The 24,619-nt window shown below is 47.6% G+C and overlaps 1 protein-coding gene across 1 annotated transcript in view; it reads right to left on the reverse strand.

Annotated features, from left to right (window-relative positions):
* The window catches only part of LOC146808667 (serine protease 1-like), an 81,471-nt gene that overhangs the window by 36,025 nt on the left and 20,827 nt on the right, over positions 1-24,619 (reverse strand). The window contains exon 4 of the mRNA XM_085615462.1: positions 18,818-18,954. Within this exon, the coding sequence (XP_085471588.1) occupies positions 18,818-18,954 (137 nt within the window). The remainder of the gene's footprint in view (positions 1-18,817; positions 18,955-24,619) is intronic.

Genomic DNA, 24,619 nt, shown 5'->3' on the forward strand with positions numbered 1-24,619 from the left:
GACAAGCGACACACTGGGCCAAAAAGGGAAAGAAAGAAGGAATATTGGAAGCAAAGGTGAAAAGATGGATGCATGGATGAATGAGCGGTTGGGTGAATGAGTGTGTGAAAGGATGATTGAAAGATAGGTGGCTGGATAGGGGAAAGGGTGGCAGAGTAAAGGGATGGATGGATGGGTGGATGGGTGGATGGACAGGGGAAAGGATTACAGAGTAAAGGGATGGATGGATGGATTGATGGATAGATGGATGGATGGATGGATGGATGGATAGATGGATGGATGGATGGATGGGTGGATGGATGGATAGATGGATGGATGGATGGATGAATTGATGGATAGATGGATGAATGGATGGATGGATGGATGGATGGATGGATGGATGGGTGGATGGATGGGTGGATGGATGGGTGGATGGACAAGGGATGGATGACAGAGTAAAGGGGGGGATGGATGGATGAAAGGATTGATGGATAGATGGATGGATGGATGGATGGATGAATTGATGGATAGATGGATGAATGGATGGATGGATGGATGGATGGATGGATGGATGGATGGATGGATGGATGGATGGATGGATGGATGGATGGATGGATGGATGGATGGATGGATGAATGGATGGATGGATGGATAGATGGTTGGATGGACAGGTGAAAGGATGACAGAGTAAAGGGATGGGTAGATGAGTTGGTGAATACATGAGTGAATGTATAGCAGAGTAGATAATTGGATGGCACACTTTATGGACAGATGGATGGATTGATGGGTGGATTGAAGGATGGGTGGGGAAAAACTGACTTATGGATAAAAGAATTAATGAATTACAGAAAGTAGAGTTCAAATAGTGAATATCAGCAGGTGGATAGTAAAGTGAGAGGATGAATGGAGAGCTGCATGGATAGAAGAGACAAGTAAGCCTTTCTAGCGAGGGCTTGGCTCGCTTGCTTCACTTGCATGGTGGCATCAGCACCTTTGTTTAAAGTGCCGCTATTTTAATTTTCTGGCTACAACCTTGGTAAGTGCTCAAGTGATGCATCAGAACATTCATTCATAAGAATTCCACATAATGGATTGATAACACAAAGAGAAACTGATGACATTCGGCCCTGATTAAGCGATATGGCACTCCTGAAACAAGTGCTGGCCTTTTTCTCTGTGAAAACAATTTTAAATAGGAAGTACAGATTTTTTCAATAATTTAGACATCCTCATGAACACTAACTTGAAGAATTGAATCAAACTTTATGTCTATTACCCGACACAGAATTTCACTACCTATAGTGCCTGGCAGGGCAGGTTACTACCCATCCTTATGTACACTGCTTGAGGGGGAGTTAACTCTCTATACCACTGGCAGGGCAGCTTACTACCCATCTTATGTATACTGCTTGAGGGGGAGGTGTCTCTCTATGCCGCTGGCAGGGCAGCTTACTACCCATCTTATGTACACTGCTTGAGGGGGAGGTGTCTCTCTATACTGCTGGCAGGGTAGGGTGCTGTCCATCCTTATGTATACTGCTTGAGGGGGAGGTGTCTCTCTATATTGCTGGCAGGGTAGGGTGCTGTCCATCCTTATGTATACTGCTTGAGGGGGAGGTGTCTCTCTATGCCGCTGGCAGGGCAGCTTACTACCCATCCTTATGTACACTGCTTGAGGGGGAGGTGTCTCTCTATACTGCTTGCAGGGCAGGTTGCTACCCATCCTTATGTATAGTGCTTGAGGGGGAGGTGTCTCTCTATACTGCTTGCAGGGCAGGTTGCTACCCATCCTTATATACACTGCTTGAGGGGGAGGTGTCTCTCTATGCCGCTGGCAGGGCAGCTTACTACCCATCCTTATGTACACTGCTTGAGGGGGAGGTGTCTCACTATGCCGCTGGCAGGGCAGCTTACTACCCATCCTTATGTACACTGCTTGAGGGGGAGGTGTCTCTCTATGCCGCTGGCAGGGCAGGTTGCTGTCCATCCTTATGTACACTGCTTGAGGGGGAGGTAACTCTCTATGCCGCTGGCAGGGCAGGGTGCTGTCCATCCTTGTGTACACTGCTTGAGGGGGAGGTAACTCTCTATGCCGCTGGCAGGGCAGGGTGCTGTCCATCCTTGTGTACACTGCTTGAGGGGGAGGTGTCTCTCTATGCCGCTGGCAGGGCAGGTTGCTGTCCATCCTTATGTACACTGCTTGAGGGGGAGGTAACTCTCTATGCCGCTGGCAGGGCAGGTTGCTGTCCATCCTTATGTACACTGCTTGAGGGGGAGGTAACTCTCTATGCCGCTGGCAGGGCAGGTTGCTGTCCATCCTTATGTACACTGCTTGAGGGGGAGGTAACTCTCTATGCCGCTGGCAGGGCAGGTTGCTGTCCATCCTTATGTACACTGCTTGAGGGGGAGGTGTCTCTCTATGCCGCTGGCAGGGCAGGTTGCTGTCCATCCTTATGTACACTGCTTGAGGGGGAGGTAACTCGCTATGCCGCTGGCAGGGCAGGTTGCTGTCCATCCTTATGTACACTGCTTGAGGGGGAGGTAACTCTCTATGCCGCTGGCAGGGCAGGGTGCTGTCCATCCTTGTGTACACTGCTTGAGGGGGAGGTGTCTCTCTATGCCGCTGGCAGGGCAGCTTTCAGGGGAGCCAGACCCTGGGTAGGAGCACCGCTAGTTGCGCGCCCCCCTGCATGGTGAGCAACGAACCGCTCATAAGGCAAACCCGTTTACCCACGATGCCACAACTGGGGGATCTCTTCCTTACAGGTCCTCTACCGCCCTTGGACTGCTTCGTACATTGCTGGTGATATACTAATAATTTTTATTCCGCTGGCATTGTAGTAGTGTAAGAGTTTTTAAAGCACTTTTCTCTGAGACAACGGTCCTGGAGAATTGCCGAGTGACCCGCTAGGGGCAGTAGGCAAGAAACATGTCGACCACACTCATATACTAGTCCCTGTGGATCATTATTTATCCAGACAGGGCCCAGACATTTTAATTAGGTAAGCACACCATGTGAATAAAATCAATTCCCTATGGCAGTGCTAGACCTATTTTAGACCACTCGCACATTCACTCACTGCACAGTTCACTCACCCGCACGCACCAAACGGCTGTCTCTTAATAGATCTCCAGCAAAGAGCCCCTTCGCGGGAGCCCGTCAGGCATTGCAGCACCGGCCCGACGAGGAGCACAGCCCAATGATGAAGCATGACACCTTGCTAGGTGTGTGAGGGCATTCAATAAGAGACTTGTTCCTTCCCCCTACCCGAGGAACTGCACACATTGTGCAGGACCTCGTTCAAAAGCTCTAGGTTTTCCTCTCTGTTATAGGGCAGCTTACTACCCATCTTATGTATACTGCTTGAGGGGGAGGTGTCTCTCTATACCGCTGGCAGGGCAGGTTACTACCCATCCTTATATACACTGCTTGAGGGGGAGGTAACTCTCTATACCGCTGGCAGGGCATCTTACTACCCATCTTATGTATACTGCTTGAGGGGGAGGTGTCTCTCTATACCGTTGGCAGGGCAGGTTGCTACCCATCCTTAGGTATACTGTTTGAGGGGGAGGTTTCTCTCTATACCGCTAGTAGGGCAGGTTGCTACCCATTCTTGTGTATACTGCTTGAGGGGGAGGTGTCTCTCTATACCGCTGGCAGGGCAGGTTGCTACCCATTCTTGTGTATACTGCTTGAGGGGGAGGTGTCTCTCTATACCGCTGGCAGGGCAGGTTGCTACCCATCCTTGTGTATACTGCTTGAGGGGGAGGTGTCTCTCTATACCGCTGGCAGGGCAGGTTACTACCCATCTTATGTATACTGCTTGAGAGGGTGGCAAATACCTATACCGCACAACCCATCCTTATGTAAACTGCTTGAGGGGGAGGTAACTCTCTATACCGCTGGCAGGGCATCTTACTACCCATCTTATGTATACTGCTTGAGAGGGTGGCAAATACCTATACCGCACAACCCATCCTTATGTAAACTGCTTGAGGGGGTGGTAAATACCTATACCGCTGGCAGGGCAGGTTACTACAAATCCTTATGTATACTGCTTGAGCGGGAGGTGTCTCTCTATACCGCTGGCAGGGCAGGTTACTACCCATCCTTATGTATACTGCTTGAGGGGGAGGTGTCTCTCTATGCCGCTGGCAGGGCAGGTTGCTACCCATCCTTATATACACTGCTTGAGGGGGAGGTAACTCTCTATACCGCTGGCAGGGCATCTTACTACCCATCTTATGTATACTGCTTGAGAGGGTGGCAAATACCTATACCGCACAACCCATCCTTATGTAAACTGCTTGAGGGGGTGGTAAATACCTATACCGCTGGCAGGGCAGGTTACTACAAATCCTTTTGTATTCTGCTTGAGCGGGAGGTGTCTCTCTATACCGCTGGCAGGGCAGGTTGCTACCCATCCTTATGTATACTGCTTGAGGGGGAGGTGTCTCTCTATACCGCTGGCAGGGCAGGTTGCTACCCATCCTTATGTATACTGCTTGAGGGGGAGGTGTCTCTCTATACCGCTGGCAGGGCAGGTTACTACAAATCCTTATGTATACTGCTTGAGGGGGAGGTGTCTCTCTATACCGCTGGCAGGGCAGGTTACTACAACTCCTTATGTATACTGCTTGAGCGGGGTGGTTAACTACCTATACCACTGGCAGGGCAGGTTACTGTTTATGTTTATGTATAAAGCTTGTATCTTATACCGCTGGCAGGGCTGGATGTTCCCTATAGTGCCTGGCAGGTTATGTTATTCCCTATACTACGTTGCAGGGTAGGGTACTACTTGTGTTGCCTGTCATGGCGGGCTGCTACCCATACTGCCAGCAGGGCAGGCTACTTTCCATCCTTATTTATACTGCTTGAGGAGTGAGATAACCCCCACTTGCCCCAGACCACCACCTCAACTTTCGCTGATCCACACTGGCCCACCCTCCATACCCAACCCCACACCACTCAAATGCATGCTAGTTAACTGTCGCTCCGTGGTCCTACACGCCACGGAAATCCATTGATATTGCATTCCTCACTGAAAACTGGCTAAATGACCACTCAACGAGCACACTTGACCTTCTCTTCCCCCCCCGGGATACTCTATTCTTAAAATAGACAGACCTAACAGAGTTGGGGGAGGGCTAGCCATTATCTTCAAAAAGGAACTTCAGATTTCCCTTATCACTAACCCAGGCTACTCCTCATGCGAATACCTGGAAGCAGAATTGTTAACTCAAAACTCCCTCCCAATTCGGCTGCACAACATCTATCGCCCCCCGGGACCACCACATCCCTTCATTGAGGACTTATCTGATCTACTGGCGCAATCAGCATTATCCAACTCATAAAATCTCTTTCTTGGGGATCTCAACCTCCATTAGAACAATACCAATGACCCCACCATCTCCCTCCTCACTACTCTTCTTGAAATCAACGAACTCAAACAACTCTGCCAATCTCCAACTCACACTAAAGGATCCATACTTGACGTCATTCTGTCCAACAATGATCTGACCTTCGTTACCAATATCATCACCACTGACTGGTCCGACCATCACCTTATACTCTTCACCATTGCTACCTCAGCAAACCTCCCTGCCCCTAAAACTACCAGACCTAAGAAATTGACCAGAAACCTAAAAGGCATCCCCCCAGGAGTTCTACAATCGAAACTCCAAGCTCAACTTCTTCTCATTTCCCCCCTCCCAAAATGCGAATGAGCTCACTGAACTATTTAACAATTCTATTACTGATATTCTTGACCAACTAGCCCCGCCTAAACTCAAAAACCAAAGAAACACCCCCTCAAACTCTTTGTTTAATACAAAGATAAATAATGAGAGACGGGCACTCAGACTGTCGGAAAGAACCTGGAGACACCATCCCTCACCCTCCCATCTTGCACTTCTCAGACATGTCAGATCCACTTACAAAAAACACATCCTCAAGGAAAAGGCATCCTTCTTCCGCACTCAACTTGACCGTGCCAAAAACAGACCCAGGGAACCCTTCAAAATCATCCGAAACCAAACTACCCCCACACCTCCAAATATGACAGCCTCATCAGACAGATGTGAAGAAAATACCCACTTCTTCTCGGAAAAAATTGCCAAAATTGACCAATCCTTCCTTCCCACACAACTATCCTCCAACTCCCAATCCAATCCTATCCTCACCTCTAATGCCTACTCCACATCCCCCCTTCCAGACGACACACTCTCTCCTCTGCCCTCTATCCTACCGCTCCCCAGCGAGCCTCCTCACCCACCCATTTCCATACCCCCCACCACTCTACAGGCCTCTCACCTTCCACATCTCCAGTAACCAACTCCCCTAAATCTCAACTTAAGAACAATGCCTTCTTGCTCAACTTTCTCCCCGTCACTGAGCTTGAAGTCCTCAATATAATTGCCAATCTAAAACCGTCCTCCCACACAAAAGACCCAATACCCTCCAACCTTGTCCCTGCCCTTAAGCACATCATCACCCTATTCTGGACCCAAATCATCAACACCTCTCTCTCCCCGGTCTGTGTCCCCTCCTCCCTTCAGCTTGGTCAAATCTCGCCCATAATCAAAAACCCCAATGCTGACCCCAATGACATAAATAATCTCCGCCCCATCACTAACCTCCCCCTTCTCTCAAAGGTACTTGAAAAATGTGTCCTACTACAACTAGACAAACACATAGAAAATTTCAACCTTCTCGACCCCTTTCAATCTGGCTTCAGAAAAGGCTGCAGCACCGAAACGGCAATAATCAATGTCATAGATGACATCCATCAATCACTTGACAATGGCAAGACCTGCCTTCTTATCCTTCTTGATCTCTCCGCAGCATTCGATACAGTCAACCATTCAGCCCTACTTAATGTGCTTAGGACCAGTTTCGGCCTTAATGGCACCGCCTACAAATGGTTCATCTCTTATCTACCACACCGTACTCAGCAAATCAAAATTCAAAACTGTCTCTCTACCCCCACTCCTGTCTCCCTTGGAGTCCCCCAAGGATCTATTCTCTCTCCCTCCCTCTTTAACCTCTTTATGGAACCCCTCACCCTCATTCTTAACCAAGCAGGCATAAATTACCACCTCTACGCCGATGACACCCAAATCTATTACAAGATTAAAACTCATGTTGACCTCTTACACCTGAACAACACCCTTACCAAGATCCAAACCTGGTTCCATTCCAATCATCTCAAACTCAACCCTAACAAAACCGAAATCATTCTCTTCTCCCCTAAAAATAACACTCTACCGTTCAATCATGGATCCCTGACCTCAATGCACTCAATTGCTCACTCACCCTGTCTAACTCCGTCAAATCTCTTGGCATCACTATCGAATACACCCTAACCCTTAATGTTCACATCAAAAACTCTGCCAAAGGAGCCCTCTTCACTCTCCGTCACCTCAAGAAAATTAAACCATTCATACCCACCGATGATTTCAAACTCGTAGTTCAGTCGCTTGTTCTGTCACGTATTGATTATGGTAATGCCATCCTTAGTGGAATCCCCAAAGTACACCTTGCTCCAATCAAAGCTGTGCTCAACCTTGCTGCCAGGCTCATCACGGACTGCAAACGCTTCGATCATATATCCCGGCTCTCAAATCTCTTAAATGGCTCCCTATCGAAGGAAGATCTGCCTACAAAACCGCCTGCATTACTCATAAAGTCCTCCACCAAAACACTCCGCATTACCTCTCAAAGAAACTCCACACTGCGGGCTCCACTCGACCTCTGAGAAGCACCAACACCCTACTCCCAATCCCACCTCTGCATAAAAAGAAAGCTACACAATCTCGCTCCTTCTCTGGCAATGTCCCTATTATCTGGAATGCCCTCCCAAAAAACCTGCGCTGTAATCCCTCCTACTCTAGTTTAAAAAAGGACCTCAAAACCCACCTCCTCAATTATTATTGGGGTTCCTAACCTCTGTCCTACTCCTTGATTTCTTATCTATCACACGATATTTGTCCAGTAATTATATTCCTGTTCTCCTGTTTCACCATTTACCTAATTACTTAAATGCATAGCTCCTGCCCCTGTTTATTTATCTGGTTTTGTATAATGCTCATGTTGTCTGTACTGTAAATTTCTGTTGCGCCACCTTTCATATGCTTTTATACCCTATGTGCCTTATACTATCCTTATCTTGTAAAGCGCTCTGATACCTCTGGGTCTAGCCAGCGCTATATAAAACCTTCAAAATAAAATAAATAAATAAAATAAATAAATAAAAATAAATAAGTATACCGCCTACCTCTACCACTTGCAAAGTAGGTTATTCCCTATACTGTCTGTCAGGACAGGTTATTACCTATATTGCTGGACAGGGCAGGTTACTACCGATCCTTATGTATACTGCTGAGGGGGTGCTAATTACATATACTGCTGGCAGTGCAGTTTACTACCCATCCTTATGTAAAAAGGAGTCTTCTAAAGGTCCCTAGTAACCTGGACAGGAGAATGGGCCCAGGAACTCTTAACAGCCCAAGGGTGGGTACCAGGGTAAGAACTGAGATCCCAAAAGAAGCTTGGTTTTATGACTGTAAGGCCCTTAGACCCCAAACTAGAGACCCTAGCTGTAAAAATAAAAAGAATGCCTCTAATCCACCTACAGCAGCTGCAGCTGTGAGTCTCTAGATGGGATCACAGGTGAACCCTGACCAGGTCAAGGTGCTCACAGGGGCAACTCTAGTCTCAGAGGGAGGGGTGGATGTAGCTACCCTGGCTACCGGGCCCAGTAATCTTGAAAGATACAGACGAGAGCCAAATATCAATGGGGTTAGATTGGAAGCCCTGAGAGACGCTGGTGCCAGTGTCAGCATGGTGACCTAAGCAGATATTGTTCTGAGGACACCAGTTGCTCAGTCACTCTTCAGTACACTGCTGGACCCGCTGAAGACCTGCAAAGGACTGCCCTGCTGCCTGAACGAGAAGAACTGGACCTGCATCTTGAACCCCGGACCATCACAGAGACTCCAAGGGCTAGATGGCTGGCCTCCTGATCAGACCCTCAGAGACAGAAAAGGTCCCAACTACCTTGAACATTGCACCTGGCCTGGACTCTGTCTGTTGTGAGTCTTGCCCCCCATGTGGTTCCACCCCAATCCTGGACCTTCGGAAGTAGGCCTGAAGGTGCCAACCCAGCTGTTGTCTTGCACAAAACCAACGCTGCACAACGCATCTCCTTGCAGCTTTGCTTCAGAACGAGTGCTGTGCGACACATCCCCAAAGCAAGGTCCCACAGCACCTCAGAACTGCTGCTGCGTGATGCATCCTCGATGCAGGACTTCGCATTGAACGCCACAGCTCCTCTGAACCCGCTAAGGCACGCCACATCCTCGATGCAGGATCTTGCAATGCTCCACAACCAGGATTTAAGGTACTTTCTTCCGCGGGCTAACTTAGTTACTGTTTCACACCCGCGATTCATTGTAGTCCACCTGAACTTGTGATTTTGTTCCGGTCCACCATGACCAGATAAGCACAGTTGGCGCTTTGTGCTTTTAGGCAATATTTGTACTTAAATCTTTCAAATTGCACATCTCCAGTTTGACTGATGGGATTTTTGTCGATTTGATCTCAAATATTTTATTAAATTTGACTGCATTTTTCTAACTTGAGCTGAGATTTTTCTTGTGCGGTCTTTTCACTTTATTAATGTTTGAATTGCTGCATAAATTCTTTACACATTGCATCCTAGTGAAGCCTGACTGCTCTGTGCCAAGCTACCAGGGAGTTGAGTACACGTTAATTTGGGGTTCACTTGTGACTTCACCCTGAATGGAGTTCTGGTTGATGCTCGGTTAGGGTTTCACCTGTCACCGCGACCAATAATTTCCTACAGTAATTATACCAAATACATAAAACATGCATACACTTACATGCATACACTCACCACACTCATTCATAAACATACAAACATCATTACATGCAAATACCACATACGAACATCCATACAAAAAGCACATGCATACATAGATAATGCAAGTGCCACGTACATTAAAACATGCATATCAAACCGATACAAATACCACATACATAAAAATACTTCATGCATACATGCAGAAAAATATCACATGCATACAATACAAAGGTACAGACAAAAATAAATTAAAATATAACATACATTCAAGCAGATATTCATATATATATATGTATACATATATATACTCACAGAAAAAACCATAGGTTTCAGGCATGTTATAGTTAGGAATTAGCATTTAAAAAACCTCAGAAATTCACTGAAAAAACCATAGGTTTCAGGGGTGTTAGTTAGCAGGACTTTTCACTTGTACAAAACCATTGAAATTCCCCCGTTATAGTTAGTTCAGCTAACTATAACTCGCGCGCCCGCAATGCACTGCTGATGACGTCACATATTACATCACTCATGACATGGTCAGTGACATCACTCATGACATCACTGATGACATCTCAAATGACATCACTGATGACATCACTGATGACATCATCCAGTGAATGTGTGTTATTCTGAAAATTAAATATGTTTTATATATGTATATCTCAAGGTCGATGGAAGAATAAATGGGTATATAAGTGTCTAAATGGATGATTTGTTTTTGAAAAATTGAATGTGTAACTGACTGATTAAGTGTATCATAGTGAATACATGGCTTAGTGAGTAATGTTTAAATATGTAAATATCTGTATCAGTCTCTCACTTTGTGTATAAGTGGCTGCATGGGTTGGTGAGTAGCTACATGGGTGTCTATATAGGTTATTAGTTGTTTTTTTGAGTATCAGTCTGAGTGTCTGCATGGTTCGGTGGGGGGTATTACGTAGTGCATAGGTGCATGAATGAGTGACTCACTCTTTGTATGTGTTGAAGACAGCATGTGTGCAGGACTATATGGGTGGATGAGTGTGTGTATGGGTGTGTTAGTGAGTGAATGACTGTCTCAATAGTGTCTTTATGAGTAACTACATATGTTTTAAACTAGTATATGTGACTATTGGTGTATATAAGTGAGTATATGTGAGAGTGAGAGATTGAAAGAGTTCCTGTATGAATAAGTATGTGTTTCTATAAGTGATTTTTTAAAAGACTAAGTATGTGTAAGTTTCTGTAGAAGTAAGTGTGGTGGTGTGTGTATAACTGTATATGCAAGTAAATGTATGTTTGATTCTTTATTAGCATGAGTGACTATGTGTGTGAGTAACTCTATGGATGAGTGGCATTGTGTAACAGGATGTATAGGTGTATGAGTACATATGATGAGTGAGTACATGTATGAGTGACTGTATAGGACTGTTGGTGAATGAGTGGATGTGTATGTGGATCTTAGAATTACTGAAGAGGTTGTTGTAACTGGTATTGGTATGTCCATTGTTTTGAAAAGTTTAGTCTCTATTTTTGAATGTGTGTATCAAAGATTATATTAGGGTGAGAGGAGGTCTGCCACTCTATCACAAGGATGATGTCATCAGTGATGTCATCAGTGATGTCATTTGAAATGTCATCAGTGATGTCATGAGTGATGTCACTGACCATGTCATGAGTGATGTAATATGTGACGTCATCAGCAGTGCATTGCGGGCGCGCGAGTTATAGTTAGCTGAACTAACTATAACGGGGGAATTTCAATGGTTTTGTACAAGTGAAAAGTCCTGCTAACTATAACACCCCTGAAACCTATGGTTTTTTCAGTGAATTTCTGAGGTTTTTTAAATGCTAATTCCTAACTATAACGTGCCTGAAACCTAATGGTTTTTTCTGTGAATTTCTAAGGTTTTTTAAATGCTAATTTCTAACTATGCCTACAGAGATAGGACATGTGAAGAAAGAAGAAAAAATGCACAGAAAGAAAAAAAAGAAGTGCAGAAAGAAGCAACAGAAGTCCTCAAAGACGAAGAAAAGTGCAGGAAGAGGGATAACGTGCAGAAAGATCAAAAAGAAGAGCAGAAAGAAGCCTTGTTGCAAAATCATCCTGTACCCTCAACTTTTTCAGACGGATACTGGTGGTAACTGAGTCTGACTAACCAGTCCTAGAGCCAGTGCTATGTTAAAAGACACTTAGAATACAGTGAAAACACCTACATACACTAGGGAACATTATGCGTTGGGGTCCCCCTGTGATTAGCATGAACTCCTCTGTAAGCCCCTAGTATATAATAGGGCAGGGGGATTAAAACTACCTCTTAAAACAGGCCACAGGGCGTTTTTGCACACGTTAACTCAGGCCCCGTCCCCTCCCTTCACCACTGTGTAAACACGCCCTGTGTCCGTTTTTAGTTGGGAGATTAAGTTCATTTGAATCCTGAGGGTCCCTAGGGTCCAACTAGCCCACTAGGTACCTCCAGTAAGTGCCACAGAGCTGCGTTGCAGAGAGGTGTAAAAAGTGGCATGGCCTGGACCACCTCTCTGCAATGCAGCTCAGTGGCGCTTACTGGAAGCACTTGGTGGGCTAGTTAGCCCCCAGGGGCCCTCAGTATTGAAGGAAAATTATATCCCCAATTTAAAACGTGCCATAATGCGTGTTTGCACACGTCACCTCAGGCCCCGTCCCCTCCCTTCACCACTGTGTAAACGCGCCCTGTGGCTGTTCTAAGTTGAGAGATTAAGTCCCCTTGAATCCTAAGGGTCCCTAGGGTCAAACTAGACCACTAGGTACCTCCAGTAAGCGCCACAGAGCTGCGTTGCAGAGAGGTGTAAAAAGGGGCTTGGCCTCAGAACACCTGTCTGCAGCGCAGCTCCCTGGCGCATACTGGAGATGCCTGTTGGGCTAGTTGGCCCTCAGGGACCCTCAGTAATGAAGAGGAATTAATTCCCCAACTTACAACTCGCCAGGGGGCGCGTTTGCAGAGTGCTGCAAGGAGGGGGCGTGGCCTCCGGCACGATGCCAGTCTTTTATTTATTTTAATTTTTTAAGAAGGGGGGCTGTGTGGTTCCCCTTCTTATTCTAATTTATTGGCCCTGATGACCCCATCCCCAGGGCCTGTCTCCTAATTATATTTTTTTTACCCCAATCCCCAGGTCCGGCCACTGTTTATTATTTTTAAAAAATATATATTTATAGACACACCTAGGACATGCTGGACAAACCGTACGTACCTATCACCATGACGATTTGCGTGATATTCATTAAAAGGCGACTATGCATACAATGAATCCACGTGGAATGTATTTACACCACTAGTGAAGCTCTGACATGTCTGATGCCCTACCGTGCCTAATCCCGGTAGACACCCTTGTCGTTTATTTATACAAACATGGGTAGCTATTGACGGGCACATTTAATACACATGCACACCAAGCCATTCAAAGGGGATTCGACAAAAATTCGACAAACTATGCAGGAGACCCCCCTCACGGTTAATAAAACACACATCCACTGCCGGATGTGTAATACTTTTTATTTTACTCTCTGGAAAGGGGACGAACATCACTTGAGAGTCACAGCGCGCTCCTGGCAGAGCCCAATGCTGTGTTACACCCACCATTGCCTGCTGAGTGCCACACACCTCTGTGTTGTATTCCACTAGCTAGTGCATATGCTATGACACTCTCTAGCCCATGTGCACTGTAACACCACCCAGTGAATATGCCATGCCACACTTGTCTTCGCACGGGTTATATTGCCCCATCTAACGTGCCTTCCTCGATGCCTATGTTATAACGCACAGTGCTATGCCATACATATTACAATCTGGGATCCATATCTTTGTCACAGTGCATATGCAACGTTACACTCCCCAGCACATATTTTATATTACAACTTTAGAGACTAGTTAGGTTACACAACACTGCCCTCTGCATATTACACTCCAAGGCGCATATCGCATAGCACGCGCTAGTGCCTGTGCTATCTCGCGCTCTCCAATGAATCTGTCATTTCGCACAATGTATTGCATATTATATTTCACGGCCGGCTCATCTTATATCACACTTTTTGGTGCATAGTTTATACCATACACTATATCTAGTTTTCATTTTCAATCGTGCTCTCAGGACTATGTTCTATATAACACTGTGTTCACCTACCCTTTTCATGGGCATTACATTTTGCGATAGGGGGTGGAGGGTCAGGGGGTGTTTCTGCCAAGTGAGCCCGGAGTCACAGTCACAAACGTCCTCTTCTTCCTGAATAAAAGTGAGATTATGCTGCATACTTGTTCATATTTTAAGTAGTTCGCACAGACACACGTTTTAAAAACAATAATGTTCCTAATACCCGCCTTCTCTGAACAGTTAGCTTGCTGCCCCATCCCCCTCCTCCCTATCCTCTGTTGTGTGAATCCATGGACTAGCCTCCTCCCTCCTGCCATGCATGGTCTGATGTGCTGCCACTGCCCTCAATTTAGTATGATGTACCAGTCCACTCCTCCTGCCCTCCATTGCCTAATTCTATGCCCCCTCATTGACCTCCTGCTTAAACTCTGTGCTTAGCTTGCTGCCCCTATTCTCCTTCCCCCTGCCCTCCGATGTCTTTGTGTATGCCCCTGCTCCATCCTTTTTGCCCACCATGTTCCATGGACCTGCCACTCCTATCTACTCTGAGTGTTCTGTTGAGATGCCACTCCCCTCCCACCTGCCTAGCATTGTCAGATGACTGTAACCTGTCCCTGCCACCTCCACCCTGCCTGTCCACATGCCATGCCCCTCTCCTCTTCCTCCTGTCCTACATGGTCCATTGTACTGCCACACCCTTCTGCCCTCCCTGGTCTGTTGTGCTGCAACTGCTCCTCCTGCCTGCCCCGTGCGGTCTGTTGTGAGGCCCCTTCCCCTGAACTTTCTTGTCTGTGCACAGGTCCTGACCCTCCCTTCTATCCTCCATCGTCCTTTGTGCATGCCCCTGCACCCTACTTCTTGCCCATCATAGCCATTGTGCTGCCACTAACCCTCCCACTTGCCATGCATGGTCTTCTGTGCTGCCATGGCCCCTCCCACCTTCCCTGTGTGATCAGTTAGCTGCCCCTGAACCCCTCCCACCTTCCCTCCATGGTCTGTGTGTATGCCATCACAGTCTCACTGTTGCTCTTCATGGTGTGTCTTGCTTCTAGTGCCCATCCTGCCTGACCTCCATGGCTATCTTGCTGCTCCTGCCTTGCCCCCTTGCCCCCAGCCCTCTGTTTACATGTGCAGACCCCTACTCCCTCCCTCCTGGCTTGTCTGTTCCATTGTAATGCCCCTGATCCGTCCCTCCTGCCCTTTATGGTCTGTTATGCTGCAACTTTCTCTCCTGTCTGTCCATTATGGTCAGCTAGCTACCATTGCCTCTTGCCCCTCTGTTCTCGGTTGTCCATGTGCATGGTCCTGTCCCTTCCCTCTTGCTTTCTATGGATTGTTGTACTGCACTCCCGTCCCGCATGCCCTGTGTGGTGTATTGTGCTGCTGCAAACACTGATGCCTGCCCTGCAGGGTCAGTTTGGTGCACCTCTCCATGTCCCTACTGTCCTCTGTTATCCAAGTCCATATCCCTACCCCATTTCCTTCCATGATCCAATGTACCATACTTGCGAACATTTTGAACTTGGTAAGAGGGAGATTTTGAAAAAAAACTGGGGTATTGATTTTCCCCTTTGAGTTACATTGAAAAAGAGGAGATTGTAGACAGGAGACAGATCAAATAAAGCCCATTTGAGCTTAAAAACATTGGACGTTTCCTGGCTGAATCGGGTCTGTTGGCATGTATGGTTGTACTACCATTGCCTCTTCCTTCTGCCCACAATGGTCTATTACATTGCCACAGCCTCTCTTGCAAGTCCTGTATTGTTGGTTTGTTGCCCCTGCCCCCCTTTCCACTGCCCTCCATAGTCTGTTGTGCTGCCACGGCCCTTCCTGCCTGCTCAGTGTGGTTAAATTGTTGCCTTTGCACCCTCCTACCTGCCTTCAATTTTCAGAGTCCGTGCCCCTGGCCTCTGCCTCTCAACAGTATCCTAATGAACAACTGGATTGCTAACATTCTATATTTATTACAAAAGTGTGGAACGCCTGACGTCATCTTGATGTCATCAAAACTGTAATACCTAGAGCATTTCCTTTAGAAATTACATATATGAGAGGGTCTTATTGGCATCAAAATTATGGTTAGTGCTCTAAAAGACTAAAATAGGGACATATTTTCCGAGTTTTCAAATAGCGACAAAGCACTTTTAAATTATTTGTTACCTTTATGTTTTTTTATCCAGTTGACCACTTGATTAAATGTTGCACTTAGGGGAGAGGATGTGGTGTTACTTCCAGAACTGCAGACTTTGCAACTGGGGAACCAGGTTGGAGTTTCTGCTTCAGCTCGACATTCTGTGATTCTGGTCAAATCACTTAGTCTCCCCATGTCTACAACCAAAATGAATTTGTTCTTGTGTGATGTAACCAATGCTCATGTAAAGCACTCCAATACCTGACAAGTCTGCACTATATAACACTGCAAAAACACAAATTAATAAGTGTTTTGCACACTTCTGTCATTGGGCTATATTTGGGCTACATCTGGGTGATTTTGGGCTACATTTGGGCTCTTTTGTCTCCGGTGGCCATCTTGGGAGATTTATTTGTTATGAAGTTTCCTAATTTCCTCATGTACTGCAGTCTCCTCAGTAGGAAATGCTTTCAGTTTTTTACTTTGATTCCATCATGAAGGTATTCAGATATGTCACACATTTGCCATAAATTCTGAATGTTAGCACTCTAGTTGCTCATTAGATCACTGTAGTAAAACTACTGTTCACCATGGAAGTCTGCTCCTTGTATTAAAAGTGCATGTTTCAGTCTGCATGTCAGAATTTTTTAATGAAATAGAAGAGGATTTGAGAAGTCACTCAAAATGTGCCCTAATTTTTCTTTCTGCAGCACTAATCATACTTTTTATGGAAAGATGAACCCCCTCATTTTGTTCCTTTTTAAATTAAATGTTTTAAGAGTTACCACTTTAATCCAAGCAAGATGGCTTCAGGTGTGCCATACGTTTATCATAAGTAGGACTGTTAGCGCTCTAGTTGTTCTTTGGAACACTCTGGGAAGCTGCAGTAGAACACAAAGGAATCAACTGACAGTCTCTGCCCTTGTTGGATGTACATGTTTTACTGAGAATGTCAGACTTCATTCTCACATGACTGAGAAAGATAATGTGAATTTACAGAAAATAAGCTCTCAGTTTAGCTTATAGATCACCTTCCAAACCTCTGTGGGAAAAGCATGAGAAAATATTTTTCTCTCAATCATGATATCCCAGCAGAAGGCTTTTTCACATGGTGAAATCACCTTAGAACATACCACAATTCCTAAAAAGAGTATGGTACCATCAACAAATGATTTATAATGTAACTAAAGTCTTAAAAACGTCTATTAACTGCAATGCTTTTTAATGAGGTGCTATCATTTATATTGGTCCCAAGATGGCTGCCAACACTTCTTGGATGAAGTGCTGACAGCCAATCAGATCTCAGGATGAGATGTGTGGTTAGGCTCCGCCCACATACGTATATGATTTTACTTTTGATTTTCTCAGGAACTACTGAACAGATTGACACCAGGCACATCCCTGACCTGAGGACTACCTCTCTGCCAAATTTCAAGTAATTCTGTTCAGCCGTTCGGGCTGTACCTTGGACTAAAGGTCCCTATGGAAAATTGCATGGGGAAAACGTGTTTTGGGACGCCCCTTTTTTCTCAGCCCCCGCTTGACGAATCCCCCTGAGACTTTCAGGGTAGGAGCGGAGCGGAGCGCCCCACCTATTTTGAAAATTTCACGAGGATTCGTCAACCGGCGCCAAAGTTATTCCAAATAGAATGTTGCGCATTTCCTATGGAAACACGGTCCTAACTATAACTATCTACTGGCGACCGCCAGTAGATAATAAAAAAATATATATATATGTATATATTACCTACTGGCAGTCACCAGTAGGTAGTTATAGTTAGGATCTATTTTCCATAGGAAATCCGCAACATTCTATTCCCAATAAGTCTGGCGCCGGTTGACGATTATTCGCGAAATTTTCCAAACTTTTTATATATATACATATATATATCACATAGGTGCATAGATACATACAAATACCACATGCATTCACACATATATGCACACATACAAATAGCACGTGGGAGCACACATGTAGCCTGTAAACCCACAGGAGGGCGGGGGAGGGATTATGGCCTTGGCATGGACACTGGCAGGTGGAGTCCACATATCCCACCATTCAAAGCGAGCTGAGGAGGAAAGCTCTCCACAGAGGAGGCACTTCAACCTGTGTCTAGCAGGTGTATGGGAAACAAGGTGTACAGGTTCTTGTAAAGGGTTGGTAGGACAGTGGTTGTGTGTCTGTGTGTGTACATGTGTGAGTGTGTGTGCATGTGTGAGTGTGTGTGTGCATGTGTGTGCATGTGTGTGATTATGGGAGGGTGATGTGGCAGGTGCTAATTGGGTGCGTAATGTGAGTTATGCTTTAGATATGGTGATGTGGGAGGTGCTCATGAGATGGTGATGTGGGAGATGCTCATGGGAGGGTGATGTGGGAGATGCTCATGGGAGGGTGACAGGGAGATGTTGATAGCGAGATGATGTGGGCGATGCTCATAGGGAGGGTGATGTGGGAGATGATCATTGGGTGGGTGTTGTGGGAGATGCCTCTGGTAGGGATGAGGTGGGAGATGATCATGAGATGGTGATGTAGGTGGTGCTCATTGGATGGGTGATGTGGGTGATGCTCGCAGGAGGGTGACGTGAGAGATGTTGATAGGGAGATGATGTGGGCGATGCTTGTAGGGAGGGTGATGTGGGAGATGCTCACAGGGAGAGGATGTGGAGGATGTTCAGAATGTGGACGGTCAGGTTAGCACGCGGGGGTTCATCTCACCTGACAGGAGTCCTTCCCCCCTTCCAGGTACCCGGCACAGAACATGTTGTCGGTGATTTGTCCGGGGTAGGCTTGACGGCAGGAGGCGCTAGACAGGACTGGCAGATCTAGGCACTGCAGGGCCTCTGGGTACTGAACTGCAAAGGAGACACATGTTACACTCAGGGGTATATTCACAAGAACGTGTGCTAAACATCACCAAAAAATGCTAACGCCACTTTACACATTGCAGCCCATTGCAGGAAAATAACCCAGTGTTAACGTGGAATTCACAACACGCAGGTAGCATGCAATAGTCCGCCGAAAACGCGGCCAATGTCTGCCATACAACCACCCAGACGGAGATAAAAACACAAACCACAACACCAGAAAACATGCGATGAGCCCATTTGCGATGAGGAAAGCAGGGATAAGCACCGCCAGGACCGCGAAACACACGGCAGGCAGAAATAAGTACAACAAAAGCCTGAAAAAGTAGGACGGAACAAACAGAAAACAACAGCCAACCACAATGGAGGCCACCCGAGCCAGCGGACAACCGCACCAAAACATTGTACATGGCAGGCCAACTTGGACAAGATGAATGCAGCCTGAGAGCGGAGGAGGACATTGGCAGAAAACCAGAACTCCAGCAATGAGGCAAAAGACACAAACAAGCAGAAACACGCCAACCACAAGTAGGCAGCAATGCACACCGGAGGTGGTAGTCCAGCGCCACACCAGGAGCTGGATGACATGGAGGAAATGGTGTCCACCACCTCAGTCTGGAGATGGTGGCAGTACTCAGGGACCAGAAACTGCACCAAACAACAGACACAACAGCAACAGGGAGAGGAACCAGCAGGGACTGGGGGACGGGGGGAGATGGGCACAATGGCACACATGCACAACTAAGCACAGCACAACTGCAGACAAACCATGCCCAGGAGTAACAGCACCAACCAGGAGCACAAGTCACACAACCTGGCAATGTCACACCACTGAACAAGCACAGAAGTGAAGATAACAGCGCCTGAAAGGGAGAAGGGTGAGCCAAATCTGAGCTGAAGGGACAGGTCACACACAATGCAGCACACACACATAGAAAGCAGAGCACCCCAACATGAAACACAATGTGGTACAAACACCAACTTGTACACAACCAAACACAGGACACAAGTGCGCCTGCCTGTGGCCGGTAGACGGCCATACGCAACTGAACGCGAGTGCAGCTGCATAGGCCAACATCTCCAATGAGCGATTGTCGTCCTTCACCAGCTGCATGCATACAGGAGATGTACAGAGGCCGGTTGTGGGTGTGGTGGGACATCTGCGACCCTGGGTGTGAGAAGTTGGCCTGATGTATGTTGTCCACTAGTTATAGTGGGCACCCTGTATCAGTCCAAACAACCCCTTATGGTGATAGGTTAAAGACAACCTTTATTGAAAGCTATCCTAGTGGTAGCTATGGAGAGCAGCCTTCATGCTAAATCTTGAAGGAATATAAAGTAGCTTGATTACCAGTCTATAATCTCTTGAATAATCAAATGAAAGGACAACCACACCAGGTATATATTTAAAATATATGTATTTAAGATAAAAACACACCCCTCTAATCTCTTTCTGAGGCTGGAGTTCGAAGTACTTAAGTTACAAGTCAGTATTCAACAGTAAAAGCACAAATACACGTTTGGGCCCCCGGGGCGTACCAAGCCATATACCAATAAAGTGGTATAAGAACCGCGACTGAACTAGACACAAGGCCTAGAGCCTGTAGAATCGCAGGGACCCCAAGGAACCACCCAAGGTAGTGACACAGGGGACCCATGGGGGACGCGTGGAGTGTGAGAACACAGCCGCGAATCGCCGTTAACTTCTATGGGGAAAGTTGCGGTTGGAAATTAAGGGCCTCATTGCTTTCACGCATCGCTGCGTGAAAGCAGCGATGCGTCACTTCTCAGTGTGCCCTCCTTGCGACACCAATGATGCGTCATATTTATAATATGACGCATCATGGCGCAAGGAAGGACAGATACGTCAGTATAACTGAGGTATCTGTCGGCGTAAAAAGTGGCGCATTGCTGGAGTTGTGTCGGAAGCCTGACGCAACTCCAGCAATGTTCCTTTCACATGGGGCAAGCCCTATGTGAAAGGGCCTGCATCACCCTTACGCCTGCCATGAGGCAGGCGTAAGGTTTTGAAGCATTGGCGTCCTAGAAGTGGCGCAGCGAAATCTCATAGATTTCGCTGCGCCACTCCTACGACCCTTTCTTGCGGGGGTACGCCCACCCTGCAAACATTATACCTGGTGCAGGTATAATGTAGCGCAGGGGTTTACGAAGTGACGCATCTACCTAGATGCGTCACTTCGTAAATATGGCGTAACCTAGCGCATGTTTTACGCCACTGGTGCGTCACAAAAAGTGACGCACCGGTGGCGCAAAAGTGACGCAGGGGCTCATAAATGAGCCCCTAAGACTTTAAGGACACTAAGAGGATGACTACGAGCTAACTCTTTTGGACTTAGAGGTGTCTAGGGCCAACACCCATGGGAGCACCAGAGTACTCGAGTTACCTCACCCAGGGAAGCCGGGTGCATAGGTGTCAAAAGGTGTCAGGTTGCGTCGCTGTTTTCAATGGAAGCTGCTCAGGAAGTTCTGCTACTGTGAAGAGGAGGTGTCCAAAGCGATCCAAGCCCGATCGAGGATGGAAGGTACCTGAATGCAGAGGGGACAGAGTCTGGGTCACTTACCAGTGACCAAGGGCATGATAGTCCAATCCCCACAGATGTCGGGTGCTTCAGGTGAGTTGACGGGTGTCTTGACTCTTCAGCCACGAGGTCCAGGAGGCGTCGACAACGACCAGGAGCTGTATTTGAGCTGTCCTATGAAGTCTGTCGAGTGCTGCGGTGTCAGCAACCATATTAGACCCACCAAGTCTTGGCAACGGCATGTCACTTGGAAACAGAGAAAGGATGTCGGTGCAGACCAGCAAGGTCTGGTGGACTCACCCAGTGCGGCTAAGTTGGGGCACATCTGGAGCAACCAGGAAAGCCCAATCAGAAGAGGAGTTGCCTTCGTGGGGACCTACTAGCCAACGGGCTAGCGATCGCGAAGGAGCCTCGAGCGGTCGCACTGGAAACTGGCCCACGGGTCACTCGTGGAGTGGAGGCCAGCAATCTTCAGTGCAGGAGGTGCGCAAGGCTCGGGCTACTTGGAGCCCAAAGCACAACTTCGAGGAAGACCAGGAAGATGATGGATCAGCAAAAGTTCACTGCGTCCAGGGGTCATGGTTCCACGTCACCCACAATAGCCACGGGCCTCAGCTTTGCTCTGGACTCAGGGTAGCCTCGGGGAAGTCTGGAAATCCACCTCTTGTGATGCAAAGACGTTGGCGTCCGGCGGGAGCTTCAGCGATGCAGACCGGTCAGTTGCTTCTTTGGTGCCTGCCAAGCAGGGGAGTCACTCCTTGACCCCAAGGGAGATTTCTTCAGTCTTCTAGTTAAAGTAGAACGTCGAAGGTCCAGGATATATGTTGCAGAGTTTCGTCCAGGGTAATCTAAAGTCCTAGGGACTGGATTCCTATACTTATAGTAAGTTTAGGGGATGGACTAACTCTAAGTCCCCACCTGTGGGTGGGCTTGGAAAGAGGGGTGGTTACACCCATTTCCTTTGTCCAGTTTCATGCTAGAGCAGGGGCATGTAGCCCCTGCAACTGGTTTGAACTGGACTATGCACAGGGACACCAAGTGTGCCCCCAGTGCAGGACATCAAAGCACCAGAGAGTGCTCCCGCCCAGCCCCAATACACATCTGCCTTTCTGGGGAGGTGGTTACACCTCCCTGGGACAGGAAACCTATTGTCCAGGCCTCCCCTGCCGGAGTTTCGGTCAGCAGCAGGAGGCCAGACCCGTGTCTGTGGCGGTGGCATCCATTTTGTGATGCCAGGGCTGTAGAAAGTCTATTGGTTTAGACCTGTGTGAACATGTCTCTCCCTCTAGAAGGGTGGAATGCTGCCCCCGCCACCAGAACTGGCGGGGGGTAGTATTCCAAAGCGTTTGACACCAAACACCAAATGTTTCCGTGCAGCCAATCCAAAGTTAGTGTTTACTGCGAGGTTATAATGCACTTAAGAGTATATGGTCAGGCTGCACCACAAACAGCATCAGAGGAGGTACTCCGAACGCTGCAGAAGGGCTCTGCTCATGCAGGTGCACTCTCTCACATAAAAAAAAGCACTCTACCTTCAGGATTATTACTGCCTGCCATAGGAGTGACTTATAGGTTTTATATGTGTGTGCAATGGTAGTGATGTAGGTAGCCTATACCACAGTAAAGGGTGCAAGTACCACCTTACCCAGGCTGCAGTAGCAGACCTGCGGTGTCATTTTGGAGTGCTTCCCAGGGGTGGCATAATACATGCTTCAGCCCCTGGTAGGCCTCTGAGGTACCTATGCCCTAGGAACATAGCATACCATATACTAGGGGCTTATAAGGCACTCCAAAATCCAATTAGAAATGTACCTAATGTACATGGAAACCATTTTACAGAGAAAGCAGATAGACTGGGGCCCTGAATAGCAGGGTCCCAGTCTAACTAAGTCATAAACCAGCAAAACACAAGGAAAAAGTGGGGGCAACCATATAGTCAGATTCCACCTTTCTACACTGGGAATCATGGATGATATGCCCAGCACGATGCACATGAGCGGACTCACTGTGTGTCACTTTGCCTCACAGCTGCTCCACCCTGCCATGGGCACCCACACTTGTGTGCGCTGCACGGTTGCATCACGTGCACTCCTACGGGACACCATTCTAATGCCCGTCCGCGCATGCCAAATAACACCGCGACGCTGGCCTTCGAAGGTGTGCGCCCACTTGGGTGTAGGCCAATGGTCCGGACAGGGCGGACACAGGTGTTCAGCTCACGGCTGGCTGGGATCGCGCTGCGAATGAGGCCAGGCAACAGACACATGCATCCGCAAGACTGATACACATCACATCTGGCATGCATGTGCCATGACCCCGAGCGTTCTTGCGCTACTACATGTCCCCGTACCTGCGGGCCCATCCTCCGGGTACATGCCACACTGTGGCCCTGGTGGTGACACCCCAAAACCGAGACACACTTAGCACACTTCCTGCACCGGACCAGGTCCACACCACACCCTGCACCCCCTGCAGAACCAGCACACGCAGCCTGTGCATGCAGGTAAGCAGGTGCAGGGCTACATGTCCAGGGTCACTGCCAATGCTGAGGTGACATGGCAACGTCCGCAGAAGACAGCACACTGTGATGTTGCAGGGCCCGTGCCCATCATGCTGACACAATGAACACACGGACACACTTGATTAGATGGTGTGAATGGCTACGGGCACGGGGGCATGGCCACATTTATTATCAGGCACACTTACTGAGTGACACCCGTGTTGGATGTGTGTGGGGTCAGAAATCGACAACAGTGTACATCGTAAAGGACACAACTATTCAAGCATAAAAGCCCATGATTTGTGCTGCACAGAGTTAGTGGCCCGGATGCACATTGTCCTGCACGGGCCTGCCGCCACAGGCCGCTGACTTGCGGTGCACTGGGGCAGGGTCACGGGTGCAGAGCAGGTTCACGGGATGACAAGGGGCCTTGTCGCGGAGTGTCTCAATGGACAGTGGAAGGTGTACCCCCATGGCAGGATGCAGAGGGCAGGCCCACACTGATACAGTCACTATGGTGGAGATGAATGGAACTGACACATGTCGGACACCAAGTCCGGTCTAGCCAGAAGAAGATGCAGAAAACCACCAGGCCATTGGCTCTGACGCCACC

The sequence above is a fragment of the Triturus cristatus genome, chromosome 7 (genome assembly GCF_964204655.1).
Source record: "Triturus cristatus chromosome 7, aTriCri1.1, whole genome shotgun sequence".
Taxonomy (NCBI): Eukaryota; Metazoa; Chordata; class Amphibia; order Caudata; family Salamandridae; genus Triturus; species Triturus cristatus.